General features: G+C 48.0%; 1 protein-coding gene across 1 annotated transcript in view; it reads left to right on the top strand.

Annotated features, from left to right (window-relative positions):
• ANKRD33B (ankyrin repeat domain 33B) overlaps positions 1–19,166 on the top strand; it is an 88,474-nt gene extending 69,308 nt beyond the window's left edge. Inside the window, exons 3-4 of the mRNA XM_053592984.1 lie at positions 1,950–2,090; positions 11,789–19,166. Of these exons, the coding sequence (XP_053448959.1) occupies positions 1,950–2,090; positions 11,789–12,618 (971 nt within the window). The 3' untranslated portion in view covers positions 12,619–19,166. The remainder of the gene's footprint in view (positions 1–1,949; positions 2,091–11,788) is intronic.
• Positions 19,167–19,547: the final 381 nt, after the last annotated feature.

Here is a 19,547-nt window from a genome sequence, read left to right as displayed (position 1 = left end):
TTACACCGAGGCCTGACCATTCCCTGCTCTAGATTCTCTGAATGAACCACCCTGCCCTCCCCCGTCAGCCCCACCATCTATCCATTGCCCATCGCCTCCTGGTGAGGTGTCTCCCCCCCTTCCCAGGCACACCTTGCAGAGGAAAGACATCATTCCAGCCTTTTTGAATAGCTCTGCGCTAGAGTCCCTCTTTTTACAAGTAACCTTTAGATTTTAGAAGAGTTCAGACTTAAAAACGGCAAAGATCATACAGAGAATTTCCATATATCTCTCACCCAGTTTCCTCTGTTGTGAAATCTTCCATTAGATTGATGCGTTTGACATGATGAATGAGCTAGTATTGACACATTATTGTTATGAACTAAAGTCCATCCTGTACTCAGATTCCTTCAGTGTTTCTCTAATGCCCCTCTTGGGTCCCAGGATCCCACACTGCATTCCGTCATGTGGCTGTTTAGTCTCCTGTTGCTGTAACAGTTTCTCGACAGTTTGGAGGAGGGCTGCTTCCCTCAGTGTGGGCACGCCTGGTGCTTTTCTCATGATGGGACTAGAGTTCTGAGTTCTCTGGAGGAGGACCTTGGAGCAAAGGGCTGTTCCCATCACATCTCCTCAAGGTCCCTGCTGCAAAGTCTGAGGGCAAAGCCAGCCACCCAAGGGAAGCCTCTCAGGTGTCATGGCTGCCTGGCTCTGGCAGGAGAATTATGGCCTCAGCATCGCTCCTGTGTCCCAAATCCCACACGGTGCCACCGTTGAAAATCTCTGTCCTGAAATCAGCCAGCTAAAGGCGTCTGTACCAACCCTGGCCAGGGTGGGGGTGGCAGCCAAGAGGAGAGGCTTGGTCAGGCACCAGGAGTGGAGATGGCTGGACAGTGAAGGGTGAAGTCTAAGCCTCCAGGACAGTGGTTTTCCACCAGGGTGATTTCTTCCCAGTGGTGAATTGGCAGTGTCTGGTCACATTTTTGGTTGTCATAACCTGGTCCGTGGGGACTAGAGATGCTGCCAACTGCCCTGTAGTGCACAGGACAGCCCCATGACACAATCATCAGGCCCAGATGCCAAGGGTGCTGGGGTTGGGACAGTTCTAGGGGCTGAAGGGAGGGCGAGGTTGGGGTGCAGTCAAACAGGACCTAAGTAAAGACCAGCTGGACCGGGGTGGCATGGACACTTGGCTCAAGAGCCACTTTCTGTGGCCAAGACAGTTTCATTTGAGGACACTCTCCCACGCTGTTTTGGTTTTCTGGGGGTGAATCCTGGAAATACTGGTTTATACAAGACATTCTCCTTATTTACCTCCGAGAGCTCCGTGGACCTTCTGGGGAATGAGCAGAGAATCAGATCCTTTCTGGAGATGCAAAGTGAGAAAAGACAGAAATTTGTGTACTCAGAGGGATATTCTTACCTGCGTAGGTTTATGGCTGAGGGTCTTGTTGCAACACTCCTTGTGGGGGGCGAGAGAGACTGATACTTCTGAGTGGTAACAGAGGGTGCAACACAGGGCGAATTGTAATGTCCTGTTGCTGTGATGACTTTTTCCTCCCTGAAGCTCCAGAGCACTTGGAAATGGTTCTGACCCTCATTTGCAGCTTCGCAGCTGTTTGCACTGGCGTCTCCTGCTGGCAGCTGCCGCTTCCTGCCTCCTGCCCAGCGTGTCCGTGTCTACGTGTCTGCCTGAGGCCCACTTCCCTCCTCACCAGTGTGAGGGGCAGCTCATCCCCCAGGGTCTGCCGACAGGGACAGGAGAGAAGCGCTGTGGCCGGGGCAGCGTCCTTCCCCTCCCTGAGTCTTCTGGGCTCCAGGAGATTCTGTCTTGGGGTGTGAGAGGGAAACACGCAGCAGCCTGGCAGGCCGGGGATGACTCGGCATTTCTCTCTCTCTCCAGCAAGGCCTGGCTGGAGCAGGCTCTGTGTGTGGAAGTACCAGCCCACCCACGTGTACAATTCTCTTCGCAGGGCACGCCACCATCACCAACTACTTGCTGAACTATTTCCCTGGTCTTGACCTTGAAAGGAGGAACGTGTTCGGGTTCACAGCTCTGATGAAAGCCGCCATGCAGGGACGGACAGATTGCATCCGAGCCCTGATGCTGGCAGGTAGGTCCCGCCTGTCCCAGGCAGCCCCTTAAAGAATAGGTTGTGAGGAGACTCACTCCTGTAGAAACAAAGCCTAGTTAGAAGTTGCAACAAAAGCATCATTTTTTTGTTGAGGTTTGTGGCTGTCATCACCTAAGTTAAAAAAAAAAAAACCCAAAGCAAGTGCCGTGGCATCTGGGAGGGAGATCACAGTCAGGACACACTTTCTAGCTCCCTGCTGAGCAGGGCAGGGGGGTGACATTTTCCTCCCCTCCTTAGGTTCCCCCTGCCCACCATAACCCCTATACATCCCTCTTCAAAAATGGGTATCTCCATCTTGGCTGTGAAAAGCAAGACTGTTGTATTGAAGGTGGTTGCTGGTGGGATGGCCCAGGCCACCCCAGCTTCCTGCTTCCTGCTGGCGACTAGGTGTGTGGCAGTTTCCTTTTCCTATGAAGTGTCGTGGACTGGAAGGTTCTTAGGCTGTATCTTTGGATCCACAGTGCAAACCCTTTTGCCTTCTGCAGCTTTTTGGGGAAAGCACTTCCTTGTCCCCATCTGTAAAATGGGAGCAATGACCTTGCTCTCTCCCACCTCCCAGAAGACAAAATATGATAATAATTTGAAAATTCTCAAGGGCTATACAAATTTAAGGAACTATCGAGTTAAATTCCACCCAACTAATCTCGCTAATCCCTTTCCTCACTCTGACGTGGAATCAGTGATCATCTTTAGCACGACCTCATGGGTTATTTTGAGAATCAGTTCAGAGATGAGTTTCAACAGAGGTGTTGGACACAGTTAGCAGATGACATCTCAGCCAGGGTTCATGGCTGCTCTCACTATTTAATTTTGTTCTTTTATTTATTTTTTTGAGACAGAGTCTCACCATGTCGCCCTTGTTAGAGTGCTGTGGTGTCACAGCTCACAGCAACCTCAAACTCTTGGGCCTAAGTAATTCACTTGCCTCAGCTTCCCAAGTAGCTGGGATTACAGGCGCCCGCCACAGTGCCCGGCTATTTTTTGTTGTAGTTGTCATTGTTGTTCAGCTGGCCCGGGCCGGGTTCAAACCCACCAGCTTATGTGTATGTGGCTGGTGCCGTAACCACTGTGCTGTGGGCACAGTTCTTTTAATTTATCTGTCTTTTTGCTCTTGGCGCCAGGTTCAGCCAATCCCGCTTGGCACTATGAGTTCCTGAAGAAGTGGCAATTCCCCTGTGTCTTTTGTTCCTGCTGCTATAACAGAATACCTAAGACTGGGAAATTTATAAACCATGGAAATTTAATGCTTACCGCTGGGGAGGCTGGGAAGTCCTAGATGGAGGTGCTGGTAGATTAGATGTTTGGAGAGGGCCCGTTCATTTTTCTGTATCCTCTCATGGCAGAAGGTGCAAGGAGGCTCCCTCAAGCCCCTTTATTTTATTTTATTTTATTTTTTTGATACAGAGCCTCAAGCTGTCGCCCTAGGTAGAGTGCTGTGGCATCACAGCTCACAGCAACCTCCAACTCCTGGGCTTGAGCGAGTCTCCTGCCTCCACCTTCCAAGTAGCTGGGACTACAGGTGCCTGCTACAATGCCCGGCTATTTTTTTGGTTGCAGCCATCATTGTTGTTTGATAGGCCCAGGCGGGCTGGATTCAAACCTTCCAGCTCAGGTGTAGGTGGCTGGCACTTTAGCCGCTTGAGCCACAGGCGCCGAGCCCCTTAAGCCCCTTTCCAGGGCACCAATCCCACTCCTGAGGACAGAGCCCTCTGCCCCAACCACCTCCTAAAGGTGGCGCCACCTCTTAACACCATCCCGGTGGGTATGACGTTCTAATGTATGAATTTTGGGGAGGGCACCAACATGCATCCTCCTGCCTTGGTTATCCTGAGGGCAGGATCAGGGATGTCTGGGTCCTCCCAGGCACCGGTTCTTCCCTTAGGGTCTCTTTTCTGTTTCAGTTCTGAAGCTAAGCTCCCGCACTTAGCTGTCACATGCCCTTAGTCCTCTCTGGTCTGAGAAGGGTCAGAGTCTTAACCTGTTGTCCCTGACTCAAAAGTCATGACACTGGCCACTGTGCAACCTGATCCTGTCTGTTGTTTTTCTTGTAATTAGTCTGGGGTTATAGGATTCACAATTGGCTTTGTATTTTTTTTCCTTACTGCTTTAACCTGCGCATCTTAGGGGATACTGTAAGAAAAATAAATTCCATGAACAAGGATAGAAGCTTCAAAGATGCAATAAAAACAAAAAGATCATAATTCAAATGAATCCATTGATTGTGCTTTTGATTTGGGGATAGTTTGATTTTTTAAAAATGGGACATGAGTTTCAACAGAGGTTAGGCCCTGCCTGTCCTGTATCAGCGAGAAATGGTTCCCGCTAATTAAATGGTAATAACATGATGCGTTGGTGGAAGCTTCATCTGATTTTACCACCACTGGATCTGGTTAGAATTGAGTGTAGATCTTTAGAAATTTACTTTTCAACTGAAAAGTTATGGTGTTAGTAACATCAGTGCATTATTCCTGGTGAAGTAATTTGAACTAATCACTCTGGAAAACGTGTAGGGCTATGTTTCACCGTCATGCTTTCTTCTCTGATTTTCTTAGAGGTTTCAGCCATTTGCTACAGCATTTACAGGATTCTAGCAATGCCTGTCACATCACGTGGGGTGGTGAGCCTGCTTGAGGGCAGTGGGTTAACAGTATCCTCCCCTACCCCTGTTAATTGGGTGCAGATTTGATGCTAGCTGTTACTAGTTTCCCTTTCCAGGTCCCCACTTCATGAGCCCCTCCCCCATAAAGTCTAGAAACATCTGCACAAATCCAGGCCCTCATCTGCCTGATCCTCTGTCAGGTCAGACAACCCAGAGGGCAGAACGGCTGGACCCTGGTTCACATCCTTCTCCCCCCCGCACCCGTCACTAACCTCTCTGGGCCTCAGTTTCCTCTTCTGCAGGCAGGTGTGACAGGGTTGAGTGGGTTCACATAAAGACAGCCCCAGACACGTGCCTGGTGTGGATGAAGACTTCACAAATATTGGTTATGATTACTATTGTTATTTTCATGATAGGTGAGTTTATGTACTCAATAGTTATTTGTTAAATGAATGAAAAAATATGGTATAGGCCAGGCATGGTGGCTCACGCCTGTAATCCTAGCACTGTGGGAGGCCAAGACAGGTGGATTGCTTGAGCTCACGAGTTCGAGACCAGCCTGAGCCAAAGTGAGACCCACCTCTACTAAAAATAGAAAAACTGAGGCCAGAGGATCACTTGAGCCCGAGTTGGAGGTTCCTGTGAGCTATGATGCCATGGCACTCTACCCAGGGTGACAGCTTGAGACTTTGCCTCCAAAAAAAAAAAAAAGGTATATTTTTCCCTTTGAAAAATATCATTGTGATGAGATACGTGAACTTATTGACTGTAATAAGCACGTAACTCAAGCACGTAACTTCTTAATCTTGGCACTATTGACGTTGGGGGCCGTCCTTCAGATTGTAGCACTTGCAGCAGCATCCGGGGCCTCAGTAGAGCTGACTATTGGGGCAGCCGGAAACGTCTCTAGACATTGCTTTCTGTGGGAAACCCCTGATGTAACTAATTTAAATGGGGAAAGACGGGCATAGGGAGAAGAGAATCACCCAGCCTTGCAAGTTTTCTTCCTGTCCAGCTTGTTCTGTATTCTTGCTTAAAATAAAAATGTGGCATCTTTTTTAGGGGGCTTTTGAGCCTCTTGGGTTTCGGTTGTAGTGTTTAACTGCCAGAACTGTTTTACTTTCTACTACTTAATATGAAGGAAACTTATGGTTCTTTTCCTTGGAAAAGTAGATTCCATTTCCCTGTAGAGGAGATGTGTGAATATGTTTTAAAAGAAGGAAAGTGTGTGAAATGGTTTCCCTGGGTTTTGTGGACAGCAGTAAGGATGCTTGTCGAAATATTTTAAAAATTTGTACAAACATGTTTGTTTTCTTATTTCCATTTAAGTATATTAATATTAAGAAAATCAAAGCATTTAAAGAAACTGAGCATTTTTTAGATCGACAACTACAGCATTTACGTGTAGCTGAGGACACATTTAAAGATACTGATAGGTCTTTGCAGAATGGTCATCCTATGATAATTCTAAAAGCCAAACACACAAGCATAGCTACCTGTTAATGGTCAAAAATGTGTATCTCATCCTAATTCTTTCAGGTGCAGTGTTTTCCTCAACCCAGGTGTTGTCTTCACCTGAGTTGCAATTTCATTCTATTCCTTAGGAACCATTTTCTTTCAGAAATGATGAATTGTTGAATTCAACTCCCCCATAAACTGTTGAGATTTTCCTGTAGCTCATCACATACAAGCACAGATCAGGTCTTAACTGCCTTGTCAGGTAGAAGAGAATAATGTTAGAATTACCGGAACCTTGGCTATTAATACAAAATATGTATAACCAGGTTCTGAAAAGCCAACTGATTGGATCTTATGCTTTTGGGTCCTAAGGAATGGTGTCAGCTCTGCTCACGAGCAGAATCTTGTTAATGCAGTGAAATATTAATGCCCCAAAGCGACAGTTCTATTTAATAACTGGCTCTGACAAGTGGGCCGAAGATGTGATTTTTCTTTTAAAGAGGATGGAACTGGTGGAGGTTGGCAGGTTCCAGTCTTGCTTAAGGGAGCTCACGCTCACACTTGAACTTGCTTAAGGGAGCTCACGCTCACACTTGAACTGCGGTGTAAGCTCCACAGCCTCTGGGAGGCAAAAACAAGCTAAACAAAAACCTTGAATATTTCTGTGATTGTAGGGGGAAAAAAACCTTGAAGCTCTGTGTGATTCTAGATGTAAAGGAAGGTGGGGGACAGGGAGCAGGGACGCTCCCATTGTCAGTGGTGTGGTCATTCTTGCCTTAGGGCAAGCCTCATGGTTCTGGAAAGTCAGGTGATTTATATCCAGACACAGGTTATTTTCCGTTGATAAGGGAAATATGAATTTTCTGTGAACTGAGAATTTGCCATGTGGAATTACTTCAAGTTATTAGCTGGAGCAAGGGCTAAAAGCCATGCATTCCATATGAGCCCCAACAGCAACCCTGGAGACAAGGACTGGGGGGAGGGTGGTTTTTCTGGAAGGTGACCCCAGGAGGCGGAGTGAGGGGGGAGGGCAGTAAAATTTAAACAGGGTGGAAAGTAAAAAATGTGCACTGGTGAGCCTGTCATTCTTGTGGGTGGCTGGGACTGAGACCTTTTGGACTCTCAACATGAGTAAAAGATTTTACTGAGATGTCCTGCCAAGGGCAGCTGGGGCTTCCACCCCTGACTCTGGTGCCTTGTTTCCACCTGCCATGCCACCGAGGTGGCCTGTTGTCACTGCTGCGCTAAAGTGTGGGCCCTTTTCTGTGACCCTGCATCCACTTTAGTCCTAAGAGTGCCCAAGGTACAGGCTGGACGTGTCCTAGGAGGAGGCTGGCAAGGGCTGGCCCACTGTGTCCCTCTGGATCAGGGAAGGCCTCTCAGCAGGAGGGAGACCTGAGCTGGGCTTTGCAGGGGGATAACACAGGCCTGGGGGCTGGCAGAGAGACAGGAGAGGAGGTGGCACATGTGGACTTCACGCTCCACCCATCTCCTGCTGGTCCTGCAGACCTGCCTGTGACTCTCAGAAAAAGTGCTCCTGAGAATGAGTGATGGAAAGTGGATTTTTTTTTCCTTTTAGCAACTGTTTGGAATGTTTTCTTCTACAAGTAACAGAAATCCTGACTAGACTGTGGCTTAAAGAAAAGTGGTGTCTGTATCTTACCCCCCTCTAGACATCTTGTGGTTGGCAGTCACCATCCAGAACTGGCCTTTGACCCCTTGAAGACCTCTCAGATCTAGCTGCTTTTCTTCTGCTGACTCGTCACCTTCTGATTTCCCAAGAGCCACCAGCCCCCCCAGGCCTTAGAGATTTGTTTCAACAGAAAGCAACAGCTACACTGCACTGTCGCGGGGCAAACTCTGTAGGGCTCAGTGACCAGCACGGGGTCACTTAGCCACTTGTAGCTGTCAGGGAGGCTGGCAAAATGGGCAGCAGGATTATAGTCATTAGGTGGATGTGATTCCTTGGGACATTGGCCTTTGTCTAGAGACATTTTCAGTTGTCACAACTGATGGAGTGCCACTGGCATCTAGATCAATGTTTTCTACCTTTTTTAAAATCTCATGGTACACTTGAACCTATAATAAAACTTCCATGGCACACTTAAATTACGTTGATCAAAAAAAAAAAAAAGAATATAGGGCAGTTAATCAAAAAAAAAAAAAAAAAAGAATATGTGGCTCAGTGAGTAGGGCGCCGGCCCCATATACCGAGGGTGGTGGGTTTGAACCCGGCCCCGGCCAAACTGCAACAAAAAATAGCCAGGTGTTGTGGCGGGCGCCTGTAGTCCCAGCTACTCGGGAGGCTGAGGCAAGAGAATCGCCTAAGCCCAAGACCTGGAGGTTGCTGTGAGCTGTGACGTCACAGCACTTTACAGAGGGTGATAAAGTGAGACTCTGTCTCTTAAAAAAAAAAAAGAATATACTTATGCTTTGAACTTCTTTAGAAAATAATTTAATTAATGATCTTTAAAAAATTTCATGGCACACGTAAGATCTTCTCCACATCAGCTGAAAATCATTGATGTAGAGAGCACTGCCAGGGATGTGGTTTAAAGTCCTACAATGCATAGAACAGCCGCCCCATGGCAAATAATTAATTACCTGGCCCAAAATGTCAGCATTGCTCCAGGTCTTGGGCTTAGGCGATTCTCTTGCCTCAGCCTCCCGAGTAGCTGAGGGTTGAGAAACCCTGGGTTCAACTGATCACAATGCATTGTCTAGAAATGAGCATGTTTCTGCCTCAACTAGACTAGAAGATTTTACGTAGGTGACTCGCAGCACTCACCAAGGCAGCAGCTGGACCACTGGCAGGAGCCCGGCTCTTGTCTGTGTCTGGAGCACTGGGTGAAACAACATAGTGGGGAGGTGAGGATGGGAGAGGTTTCCAGGGGAGAAGCTGGATACAGTAGCATTTCCAAAGTCCTGTGTATTCCCTGAAAAATGTTCATATAAAACGTTAACCGTCAGTACTTGTCTTTCATAATTTAATTACTGTGTTCAGGCCATTGTTAGTATATATTACCTTGAATAGTAGTTCCCTAAGGAAATAGACCCTTAACTTATAGCATGACTTGGATTCTAGGGCTGATTCGACCTTTGTTCCTTAGAGTGTGTGTATTTTCTGAGATCGTTTTGAAAAGGTAAGAGAACAACAGGAAGAGGAGTGGGAAGCTTTGGCCAGCTCTGCCTCCGGTTTTCCACTAGCATTTGAAAAATGTCTCTTTCAAGCAGTGTTCATTAAGATTTTAATTTTGCAGTTTGTTCCTCTCTTAAGTGACATGCAATTAATTAAGGTTTAATGTGTCATCTGTTTTCTTGCAATGACATTTTTACTGCCCCCCTTTCATTTTAGTCAGTTTATAAATTGTACTCTAGCTAACGAGTTCCACCCTGATTTCCAGTTCCAAATAATTACCACTCTTGTAATGTGGCTATTCTTTAATGTGTCACGGAATTAAGACCATTACCTGGCAAACTCAGGTGAGCTGAGTCTGCCTGGGCCATGAGGCCACTGTGGCTGGCCGGGCAGGGAAGCAGCTCGGGCCCCACCTCCCTGGATTCAGGAGTATGGTTCAGCCGCCGCATGTCAGATACCTGGATCTGTGCGGGATATAAATACAGAAGCCTCTGCCGGCTGTGTCCCCGAGGAGCTCACAGACGAGATAATTGCCCTGCTTCCCTACATTGCCTTGCTGGGAGAGTTATGACTAATGGGACTTGAAATCAGAATGATTTTTAACTGTTTGTGGGCTGAGATCAGACCAAAATTAATAGAACAGCAATTTCCAATTAATTCTGTACTACCAAGTCAAAATGTAGGCAGATTTCATCACGTTGAGCTGAAGTTTGACTTTGTGATATCTGGGGGCAGTGGGTGGTCCAGGAATATTGATTAGGAAGTGACTGGTGTAAGGGAGACTGTGGGGATCTTTCCGTCCAGGTTTTCCAGCATGCTCTCTCTCTCTCTCTCATTCTCCTGAGAAACAGAACGAATAGGGTGAGTATAGTAAGAGATTTATTTTAAGGAATTGGCTCACATGATTGTGGTAAGCCTAAGTTGCTAAGTCTAAACAAAAGCTGGCAATTTCTTTTCCAGGAAACCTCAGGCTTTGCTTAATTTAAGGCCTTTAACTGATTGGAAGAGGCCCACTCACATGATGAAGGGTAATCTCCTTGGTTCAGGCTGATTAAGGTCACAGATTAAGGCTGGGCACACCTGTAATCCTAGCACTTTGGGAGGCCAAGACGGGAAGATTACTTGAGGCAGGAGTTTGAGACTATCCTAGGCTACACAGCAAGACCCCATTTGTATAAAAAGAACAATTAGCTGGGTGTGGTGGCAGCTAGGGTAATCCTAGCTGCTTAGGGGGCTGAGCCAGGAGGATCACTTGTGCCTGGTAATTGGAAGGGCAGTGAGCTGTGACTAAGCCACTACACTGTGGGGTCTCTCTCTCTCTGTCTCTCTCTCTCTCCCTCTCTCTGTCTCTGTCTCTCTCTCCCTCTCTCTGTCTCTCTGTCTCTCTCTCTCTCTCACACACACACACACACACGTACACACCCCTATTGTAGATGTTAACCACAGCTACAAAATACCTTCAGGGCCACACCTAGATTAAAATTGGATTAAATCACTTTAATCCACTAATTGGATTAAATCACCTAGCCAAGTTGACACAGAAAACTAAAACTAACACTAACCATCACACCTGCCCTGCTGGCTGGTAGGGAGTGCATGGGGCTGAGGTCAGGAGACCCAAGTCTGAGACCTGCTCTCCGTTACCAGCTTCCTGCTTTAGGCAGGTGCCTCAGCCACTGACTGCCATTCACTGAGTGCTAAGCCTTTGTTAAATGCATGCCTCCTACCCACTGGGGCTACATGTGTTGAGGAAGCAAAAATGAAGAAGACTTGGCCTCTGTCCTGAAGAAGCCCACCATCTGGTGAAGGTGACAGGCCCATGGCTAGCTGAGCACCTGTGTGAGAAGGGAAGAACCACCCCCTTCCCACAAGGACCCACAACAGTCTCCTCAGACTGACATTAGCAGGACGTGGTGGTGTGTACCTGCAGTCACAGCTACTCGGGAGGCTGAGGCAGGAGGATGGCTTGAGCCCAGGAGTTTGAGGCTGCAGTGAGCTATGTTGATGCCACTGTAATCTAACCTGGGTGGCAGAGTGTGATCTTGCCTTAAAAAGAAAAAAAAGGTGAGATGACAAATGCAGCCGCAGGTGCTTCTCAGGTGACTGACACTGTTGGCATTTTTAGAACATTCTAACTGCATCTTTCAAGCTTTGCAGATCACCGTTGTTGTCTGGCCTTCTCTCCATTGATGGGAAGCCAGGCAGTCTTATTTCTTTAAAAAAGATTCTGTGATTTAGGTGCTGAATTCAGGCATTTTTGTTTTTCAAGGAAAGATAAACCATCACACAGAGCCCTTAAAAGGTGGGCTGTGTCATAACAGTAAACACAGCAGGTGGAGGTCGGAAGCCAGGAACCACATAGTTTAGGGTAGAGTCTGTTTATCAGGTTTTGGAAGTTGTGACTTCGCTCCATTCTCTTCCTTGGGAGGGCAAAGTTCTAATTGTGGCCACCCACTCCTGTTCGTGTTTTTTGTTTTCTAGGGGCAGATGTCCACGCGAGGGATCCCCGGCGCGGGATGTCGTCCCAGGAGTGGGCCACTTACACGGGTAGGGTGGAGGCGGTGCGTCTCATGCAGAGGCTGCTGGAGCGGCCTTGCCCGGAGCAGTTTGGGGAAAAGTACAAACCGGAGCTGCCGCTGCCCCTGGAGGCGGCTGTGAAGCCCGCAGGTTCCAAAAACTGCTTGCAGAGGCTCACGGAGTTCGTGCGCTCTGCGCTGACCTCCCGCTCCAGTCCAGGCCTAGAGGATGGCGGTGTCTTGGACCACATGGTCCGCGTGACCACAAGCATCTACAGCCCCGCCGTGGCCATCGTCTGCCAGACTGTGTGCCCCGAGAGCCCTCCATGTGTGGGGAAAAGGCGACTGGCGGTGCAGGAAATCCTGGCGGCTCGCAGGGAGCAGGACGCCCCAGCCCAGGAGAGGGACAAGGTGGAGGGGACTGCACGGGAGTTATGGACCTCGCAGAGCGCGGGGGTCACCCCGCCTCCTGTCCACCCTCCAGGGGGCCGGGGGGCCGGCTCGCGCAAGGCCAGCCTCCTGCCCCTGCAGCTGCTGAGGCGGAGCAGCGTGCGGCCGGGCGTCGTGGTCCCCCGGGTGCGCATCAGCAAGGCGCCGGCGCCCACCTTCCAGCCCGAGCGGCCGGCCCGGAAAGCCAGCACCAAGGACAGCGCCCACCTGCAGATCCCCAAGTGGCGGTACAAGGAGGCTAAGGAGGAGAAGAGGAAGGCGGAAGAGGCGGAGAAGAAGCGCCTGGCCGAGGAGCAGAAGGAAAAGAAGGAAAGGCGTGGGGTGCCCTGGAGGAAGAGGACGTGAGGGCCTGGCCTGGAGGGGCCAGAGGCTTGTGGGTGCAGAGCCTGGGGCGGCGCTGGGCTGTGAGGGCGCTACCCTCTTGGGGCTCAGTGAGGAAGGGTGGGAGCACTGCAGCGCCGCATGGGCCGTGCTGTGACACCCCCAGGACCCACCCAGGAGCGCAGATCTCCAAATTGTCTGTTCGGGCTGCTTGCATAGAGGATTGGAGATGGCACAAACCAATTTGCCTAAAATCAGTCCCCCAGCAATCAGCACACTCCATGGGCAATTTGCCTAAAAGTCTCCCTTTAAAGAACCTCAATTAAGAATATTTTTAGTCTAATTTATCAAGAGCGTTTTCTGTATAATTTTGTATTTTTAATCATTATTTATCGAATTTGCAGCACTTTATGAGTGATGAGGCTCTTTGTATTTAAGGCAGTTTTAACATATTTGTCTGAAGATGCTTTGTTTAAAATTCTGTTTCTAGCAATAAATATTTGGGATATCTGTATGATTAACACGTGTAGTGAGCTGTCCGGTTCTATCCCTGCTTGTTGGTTCCCTGTGCCCTGAATGTTCTTTCTTTTCTTTTCTTTTTTTTTGAGACAGAGCCTCAAGCTGTTGCTCTGAGTAGAGTGCTGTGGCATCACAGCTCACAGCAACCTCCATCTCCTGGGCTCAAGCGATTCTGCTGCCTCTGCCTCCCAAGTATCTGGGACTACAGGCACCTGCCACAACACTCAGCTATTTTTTGGTTGCAGCCGTCATTGTTGTTTGGCAGGCTCAGACTGGATTTGAACCCGCCAGCTCAGGTGTATGTGGCTGGCGCCTTAGCCGCTTGAGCCACGGGCGCTGAGCCGAATGTTCTTATTAATTAGGTTAAATGATGACCAGCACTTGCATTTGATGGTGGCATTGACTTGTACAGCAAAGTAGTCAAGTGAGACAGGCAGATCTGATTTCATCATCTCTTGTTTTGGAAACTCTCTTTTCCAGGCGGTCGTATAATGAAGAAAAACATAATGTCAAATTACAGAACAGTGCAAAGGGAAACATGTATTTATTGCTAGAACTGAACTCATTTAAAGCAAAGTATTTTATATAAACTGCATACAACATCTTTAACATATTAAAAAATAGATATGAGGGAAAAAACCCATCGTTTCGTGAAATGGGTGCAAATTTAATAAATAATTGCCAGAAATACAAAATTAAGTCATATGTGCTCTTAGAGAACTTGAATTCAGATATCCTTAAAATGTAAAAGAGACGCAAAAAGAGTAAAAGCTCAGATGATGCAGATGACCCAGGTGGGGCTGAGGGGGTGTATAGAAGAGCAGGTCGAGCAGTCTGGAACAGTAGGATCAGGCTGGAATAGTAGGCAAATTCGTTTCAGGCAGATTCTCGTGGAGCGGACTGGGCAGCTGCCTCCTCCAGACCTAGCTCCCAGTTCCAGAGAGTTCTTTGTGTGGATGTAACTTTTACTTTCTTGTGTGACTGACACTGATGTTTAGCTGTCTTCATGCAGACTTTATAGTGTTTCTGAGAAGTGATTTGCCCGGGGCTCCAAGCAAATCACAGGGGGTTTCTGTCCCTACTTTAATCTCCAAGGCACTGAGATGTTCTGATTCTAATGAGTGTCTGGCCTCATGGGTTGGAGAGTAGCTTTCACATGTGCACTTTAAATATTTAATTTAAGTACATGGGAGTGATAGAGTTAGAATATTATAGACCAGTCCCTCTCTCCAGATTGGGGTTACCTCTGCCACCCGCCTGTGCGCAGCCCTGCCCCTTGGTCTCGTGCAGTGGGGTCCAGGCAGCTCCTGCAGCTCTGCTTATGAGCAGCTGGCCCAGCATTTCTCATTTTTGCCACGTGGAAGCAGATTCTCTTGCAGAGGAAATTTCCAGGTCAAGGAGAGTGCTGCCAAACTCCGAAGGCTCGGGTTTCACTCTTATGTTTTCATTGTCTTTGGAGTGGGTGGGGAGTAGGCAGAAAGGGAAGTCAGGGTGCTTCTCCACTGGGCAGCGTTTGGAGTTCTTCCCTGGGGCAGGGGAGCCCTGAAGGAGCACATGGTCAGGCGGACAGTTGTCTACACAGTTGGACCCTCCAATCATGCTTGTTTGAAGTGACAGCATCCCGGGGGGGTGAGGAGAAGGGGGCACAGAGGAAATGGGTTTGTCTGGCTGCCTTCGCTGAAAGCACGTGAGCTCAGTTACCTTGGGTGGGTCTGTGGGGTCAGTGTCAGGGTGATCTGATGAGCTAGTCCGTACTGAAGAACATACACTAAGTTCCCGTCTGGGTAAGGAACTCATCAGAGATGCTGTGGTCATCTGGACCCTGAGGAAGAGAGAAACACCCCTGAGGCTTCCTGAATGATCTAGAGGCTTCAGAGTCTAGTGCCAGCTTCTCCTCATTCCTTCTCAGTGGGCACCTTCAGGCATCAAGCCGTCAGGGACTTCACACTGACCTCTGCAAAAATCTGGCATCCTTTGAGAACATTGGTCATTTTTGCCGCTTTGAACAGCTGCATTTACTCACTGAGGGGTCACCTTCCTGACCCCCATGTCATGTGGGGAGGAGGGGACCTGGTAGGCCCTGACTCTCTTTCTCCTTGCCTGTCAGGCCACTACAGCATCCCTTCTGGCTGTGTCACCATGTCACCACCTGCGTTCCCCGCCACCCCCTGCCTCCTCCCATTCTCATTTGCCTTTTCTTCCTTTCTCTTCTTCTCTCTGTTGGCTGAGTTTCTTGATCATCTGTGGCACCACCTCTTCCAAGAGCAGAACAGCAAGGGGCTCGTAGGAGGCAGCACAGTGTCCCTGCCAGGTCATCCAGAGGGGATGGATGGCAGACCTTGCTGGCTTCTGTGCTGGGGGCTTAGAATTTTGCACAGCTGTCCTCTTCCCCTTTTGCTGGGAAGGGAGACCTGGTTTTCTCCTGACATGTGACATGACAGTCCCTGCCATGCAGAGAGAGAAGGCTCCAGGTCTCTGCTCACACCCCCCCCTTATGTTTATTAACTGTAAATAGTGAAGTTCACGTTGACAGGTACCTTCTCAGGGATTTATGTATAAATATAGTTAGAGGAAAAGTTAAAGTGTGTTAATACCTTTTAGTGTTTGAGTAAGTGATGCTTAAACTTGATGGAAGTAATGTTGCTAAGACAATGTTGATATTGCTGCTGATGCGGGAGACCCCTGGCCTCCCCGTCAGTTGAGATTTCCTTGGTTATTGGAGATGAGGACTCTGGTGCTGCAGTGTCTTTGGGGTGGATGGGAGGTCACTGCAGGGCCTCTGATTTCCTCCTGTGTGTGTGACCCTGGTATTAACAACAACAAGGACATCCACCTCAGGTGAGTGGAGGTGGTTGATGGAGGACACAGATAGGCTCTTTGTCACTTGTACCTCCAGAGCTGTCCCCCCATCTGACATAGAGCACGTGGAGTAAGGAGGACAGTTTTTTCTACTTTCTTCTGTGAATAAAGTGCCCCATAGTCAGCCCTGCACTAAACTCATCAGAAAGGAAGAGGGAGCGGCTGGAACGGCTGGTCTGGAATTCCCTGGGTGTGCAAGGCCGTCCCTCTGCTGCGCTGGAGAAGTGCAGCCCTTAATGTCATGGACCTTTGATCTCTTCTCACTCCCGACAGGCTGTGGCCTCACTAGATTGCTCGGGAGTATGAAGATAAAACTGTGGCGCCTTTACCATCGCAGCCATGACCTCCTGGGCAAGAGGACAGAGGGGTTCAAGATGGGATTTGTGGACATGGGAGGGCCAAGTCAGGTGGCCTCTGCCACTTCCCTCTCCATGGTCAGGATGACTGGGTCTCTGCAGTAGAGATGAGGTTGTCAGGAAGAATCCTGGGGACCGAGTTATTACGAAGGAACAATTCCCAGAGTAAGTGAGTGAACCCAAACTAGGACCGTCCCCAGGGGCCTGCTGGCAGGAGCACTGCCCTTCCTTCGTGCACATGACCTAGAATGATGACACTGTCTGTCTGTAGTTCGCCTTGGCACCTACGTTCACTCCTGCCCCAGCTCATGCTGTCCTCTCCCCAGGCACGTATCCCAGAGCTTTGCACTTGCTCTTTTTCTGACATTCAGGCCTTTCCCAAGGTGGTCAGAGTTAACACGGGCTTGTAAGTGATAAAGTACTAGCATTTTTTTCTCTTTTACAATATTTGGGGAAATTCTAACACACTCCCCAAGCATTGGCTCAGGACCCTGGTCCTCCCATTGTGGGTAACTGTTTTTGGCATCTGTACCCGGTGTGGGTGTGCCCCCCCCCCCCAAGATCCCCCAGGGCCCTGTTCCTGCCTGTTCTTGGTTTCCACCCCAGCCAGGCAACTATCTGGAGGGTCGTGGGCTTCTGGGGAAGGATAGGCAAACCCTGATCTCAGTAGATCCTTATAAAACAGTCACATTGATGACAACCCCTGCAGCTGGTGAGATCCCACCACAGTGGGGCGCTGTTCACCACCAAGAGCTTCAGCAGGAACAGTTCCTTCCCAAATGCCGATGCTGTCTTCTCCGTTTTGCCCCTCTAGATGCCCTTGGAACTTGGTTTACGTGTCTGTATGTTAACTCTCGAGTCAGCTACTCATTTCTGTGCCCTGGAATTCACATGTTTTTTCATTAACATTTTAAATAAGTCACTAAAAAAATTCCTCTGGAGGTTGTGTTTGAAAGAAACAGAAAAAAGGAAAACACACACTGCCTGGATTGAGTTGACTAATGTTCCAGCGACCCAGCTGCATGCTGGGCTGCGGGCACACTTGCCTTCCTGACCCAGCCTGAAGTAAGACGTGACAAAAGGCCCAGCCCTGCTGTGCTCTGACTGCCCTTGGCAGTGTGTGTGTGTGGGGACAGTATGTGCTAAGGTGTGAGTGTGTGCAGGTGTGCACGTGCACATACACAGGTGAGCTGTGTGCTCACAGAGGTGATGCTGTGGCGTCTCTGTGGCCCCAGGGGATGTCTGATGTGACCTGTCTTGATGGCGTGTGTTCAGTGGGATCTTGCCCTGAGGACCCACTGGGAACCCTCTATCCGTGTGGCACGTAATATGGTTAGAGTTGTCATGACCCAGGTCTTTTCATTGGAAGGTGGTGCTGACCCAGGAGCTCTTACAGAGCCTCTCTGGGCCCAGACCCAAGAGGATTCCCTCCGTGGAGAGTCACACAGCTCGGATGCAGAGTGGGGGCTGCAGGGCAGGGGCTGAATCCCTTGAAATTTGGCACCAGTTTAACCCTGGAAGCAACTTCTTATCCTGAGGAAGCACTGGAATTTCCTCAAGTCAGCCTAAGTATTTGATACTACAATCAGTGCTAACACAACTTGGCTTTTGAGAAAAATAGTTTCATCAGAGCACTACATTCTTCTGTTTTATTATTTGTTTCTATTAAATCAAAGCTGTGTACATTAATGCAGTCTCAAGAATAGAAGAAAAAGTATCCAATGTACTCAACCCTACTATGAAACTAATTTATAGCTTTCATGTGAAAGCTATAACCCAATTATAGCACAAGAGTATGGGGAAAGGGGGGGAGAGGTGGGGAGGAGGCAGGATGGGTGGAGGGAGGGTAATTGGTGGGACCACACCTACGGTGCATCTTACAAGGGTACATGCGAATCTTTTTTTTTTTTTTTTTTTAAAGAAAATGTAGGAGGAAATTAAAAAAGGAGCCAACCATTTCAGGTAGAGCACTGTTCTGTGCTGACCTGATGCTTTATGAAGTTTTGGGACATAGTAATTGAGGCACCTTCACACCAGTTTTTGAAGCAACCCTTCTAGAAGCTGGTTTAGAGCTGGACAGCTATGTATACCCTTGGTGGAAATGGTAAAAGGCTGCTACAGACCCAGAAATGTACCCAGCAGCCCTGCGAGCCTTTGGGATGTCCTAGGCATTTTGACCATTACCCCTCCCTTCCCCCATTCAAATGAGCAGTAAACGCTAATCTCTGAGATTTCTTTCTACAAATGGTGGTTCTGCTTGGCATTTGCTGGGTGTCAAGGTCCTGTGTTTTTAATTATAGTGACTTGATGACAGTGTAAGACTTGGACAGACTTTGGCACAGGCTTCAAGTGACATCAGCTTGGTATAAGCTCTGTTTTCTGAATGTAAACTTATTTTCACTGTCATTTCTAAAAGTCCCGTAGGGGTACAGATATTGTAAAAATGTCGAATACGGATATATTAATAATTGTGTACATTTTGTAGTGTTTTATGTTAAAGTGAGAGTTTTGTTATAGTTTATAAAAGATATTTTCTTATTCAGACCTCAGGGCTATTTTGGGACCTACAAACAAATGTGACCCCCAGCAGCTTCAACTTTTGATATTCAAAAGATGAATAATCTTTAAGTTAAATAGGATGTGATATTATTCAGAGGAAAGAATGTGCTTTTTCCCTTTTAACTTTTTACAAATGCTGTGACTAATATTTAAAAATTATAAAAGTGAGTTATGGTCATGTAAAAATGTAGGACATTGTAGCTAAAGAATTAAAAATCACTTGCAAAATAAACATTCTTGTGATACAAAAGCGTGACATTTGAATAAACTTTGCGTACAAATTAGAGAATGATAACAATGAAATATATGGGTATTTTTTATGTTACTTCTTTGTTTTAATTGAAGTGGATGTGTACTTTCTTATTTCCACACACTTTGGATTTATTTTTCAAAGGTGAGATTTTTTAAATTTGTCAGTTACTCATAAATAGTTTCTGGTGTGTTAAAATGACCTTACCATCCACCTGTCCTCTCTGGTACCCGTTGGTATAGGGGGCTCCGCTCTGTACCCAGTCACCAGCAGGGGGCGACAGAGCGCTTTTCCACCTGCAGGACCACGTGCTATTTTCCAGACTTGCCTGTTTGTCTCATGGTTAGGAAATTGGACCCCATTGTTTTAATTTTCATTTTCCCAATTGTTGGTGAGAATGACCATCATTT

The sequence above is a fragment of the Nycticebus coucang genome, chromosome 1 (genome assembly GCF_027406575.1).
Source record: "Nycticebus coucang isolate mNycCou1 chromosome 1, mNycCou1.pri, whole genome shotgun sequence".
In the NCBI taxonomy this organism is placed as follows: domain Eukaryota; kingdom Metazoa; phylum Chordata; class Mammalia; order Primates; family Lorisidae; genus Nycticebus; species Nycticebus coucang.
Note: the sequence above shows the minus strand (reverse complement) of the source record. Positions and strands in the feature narration are given on the sequence as shown.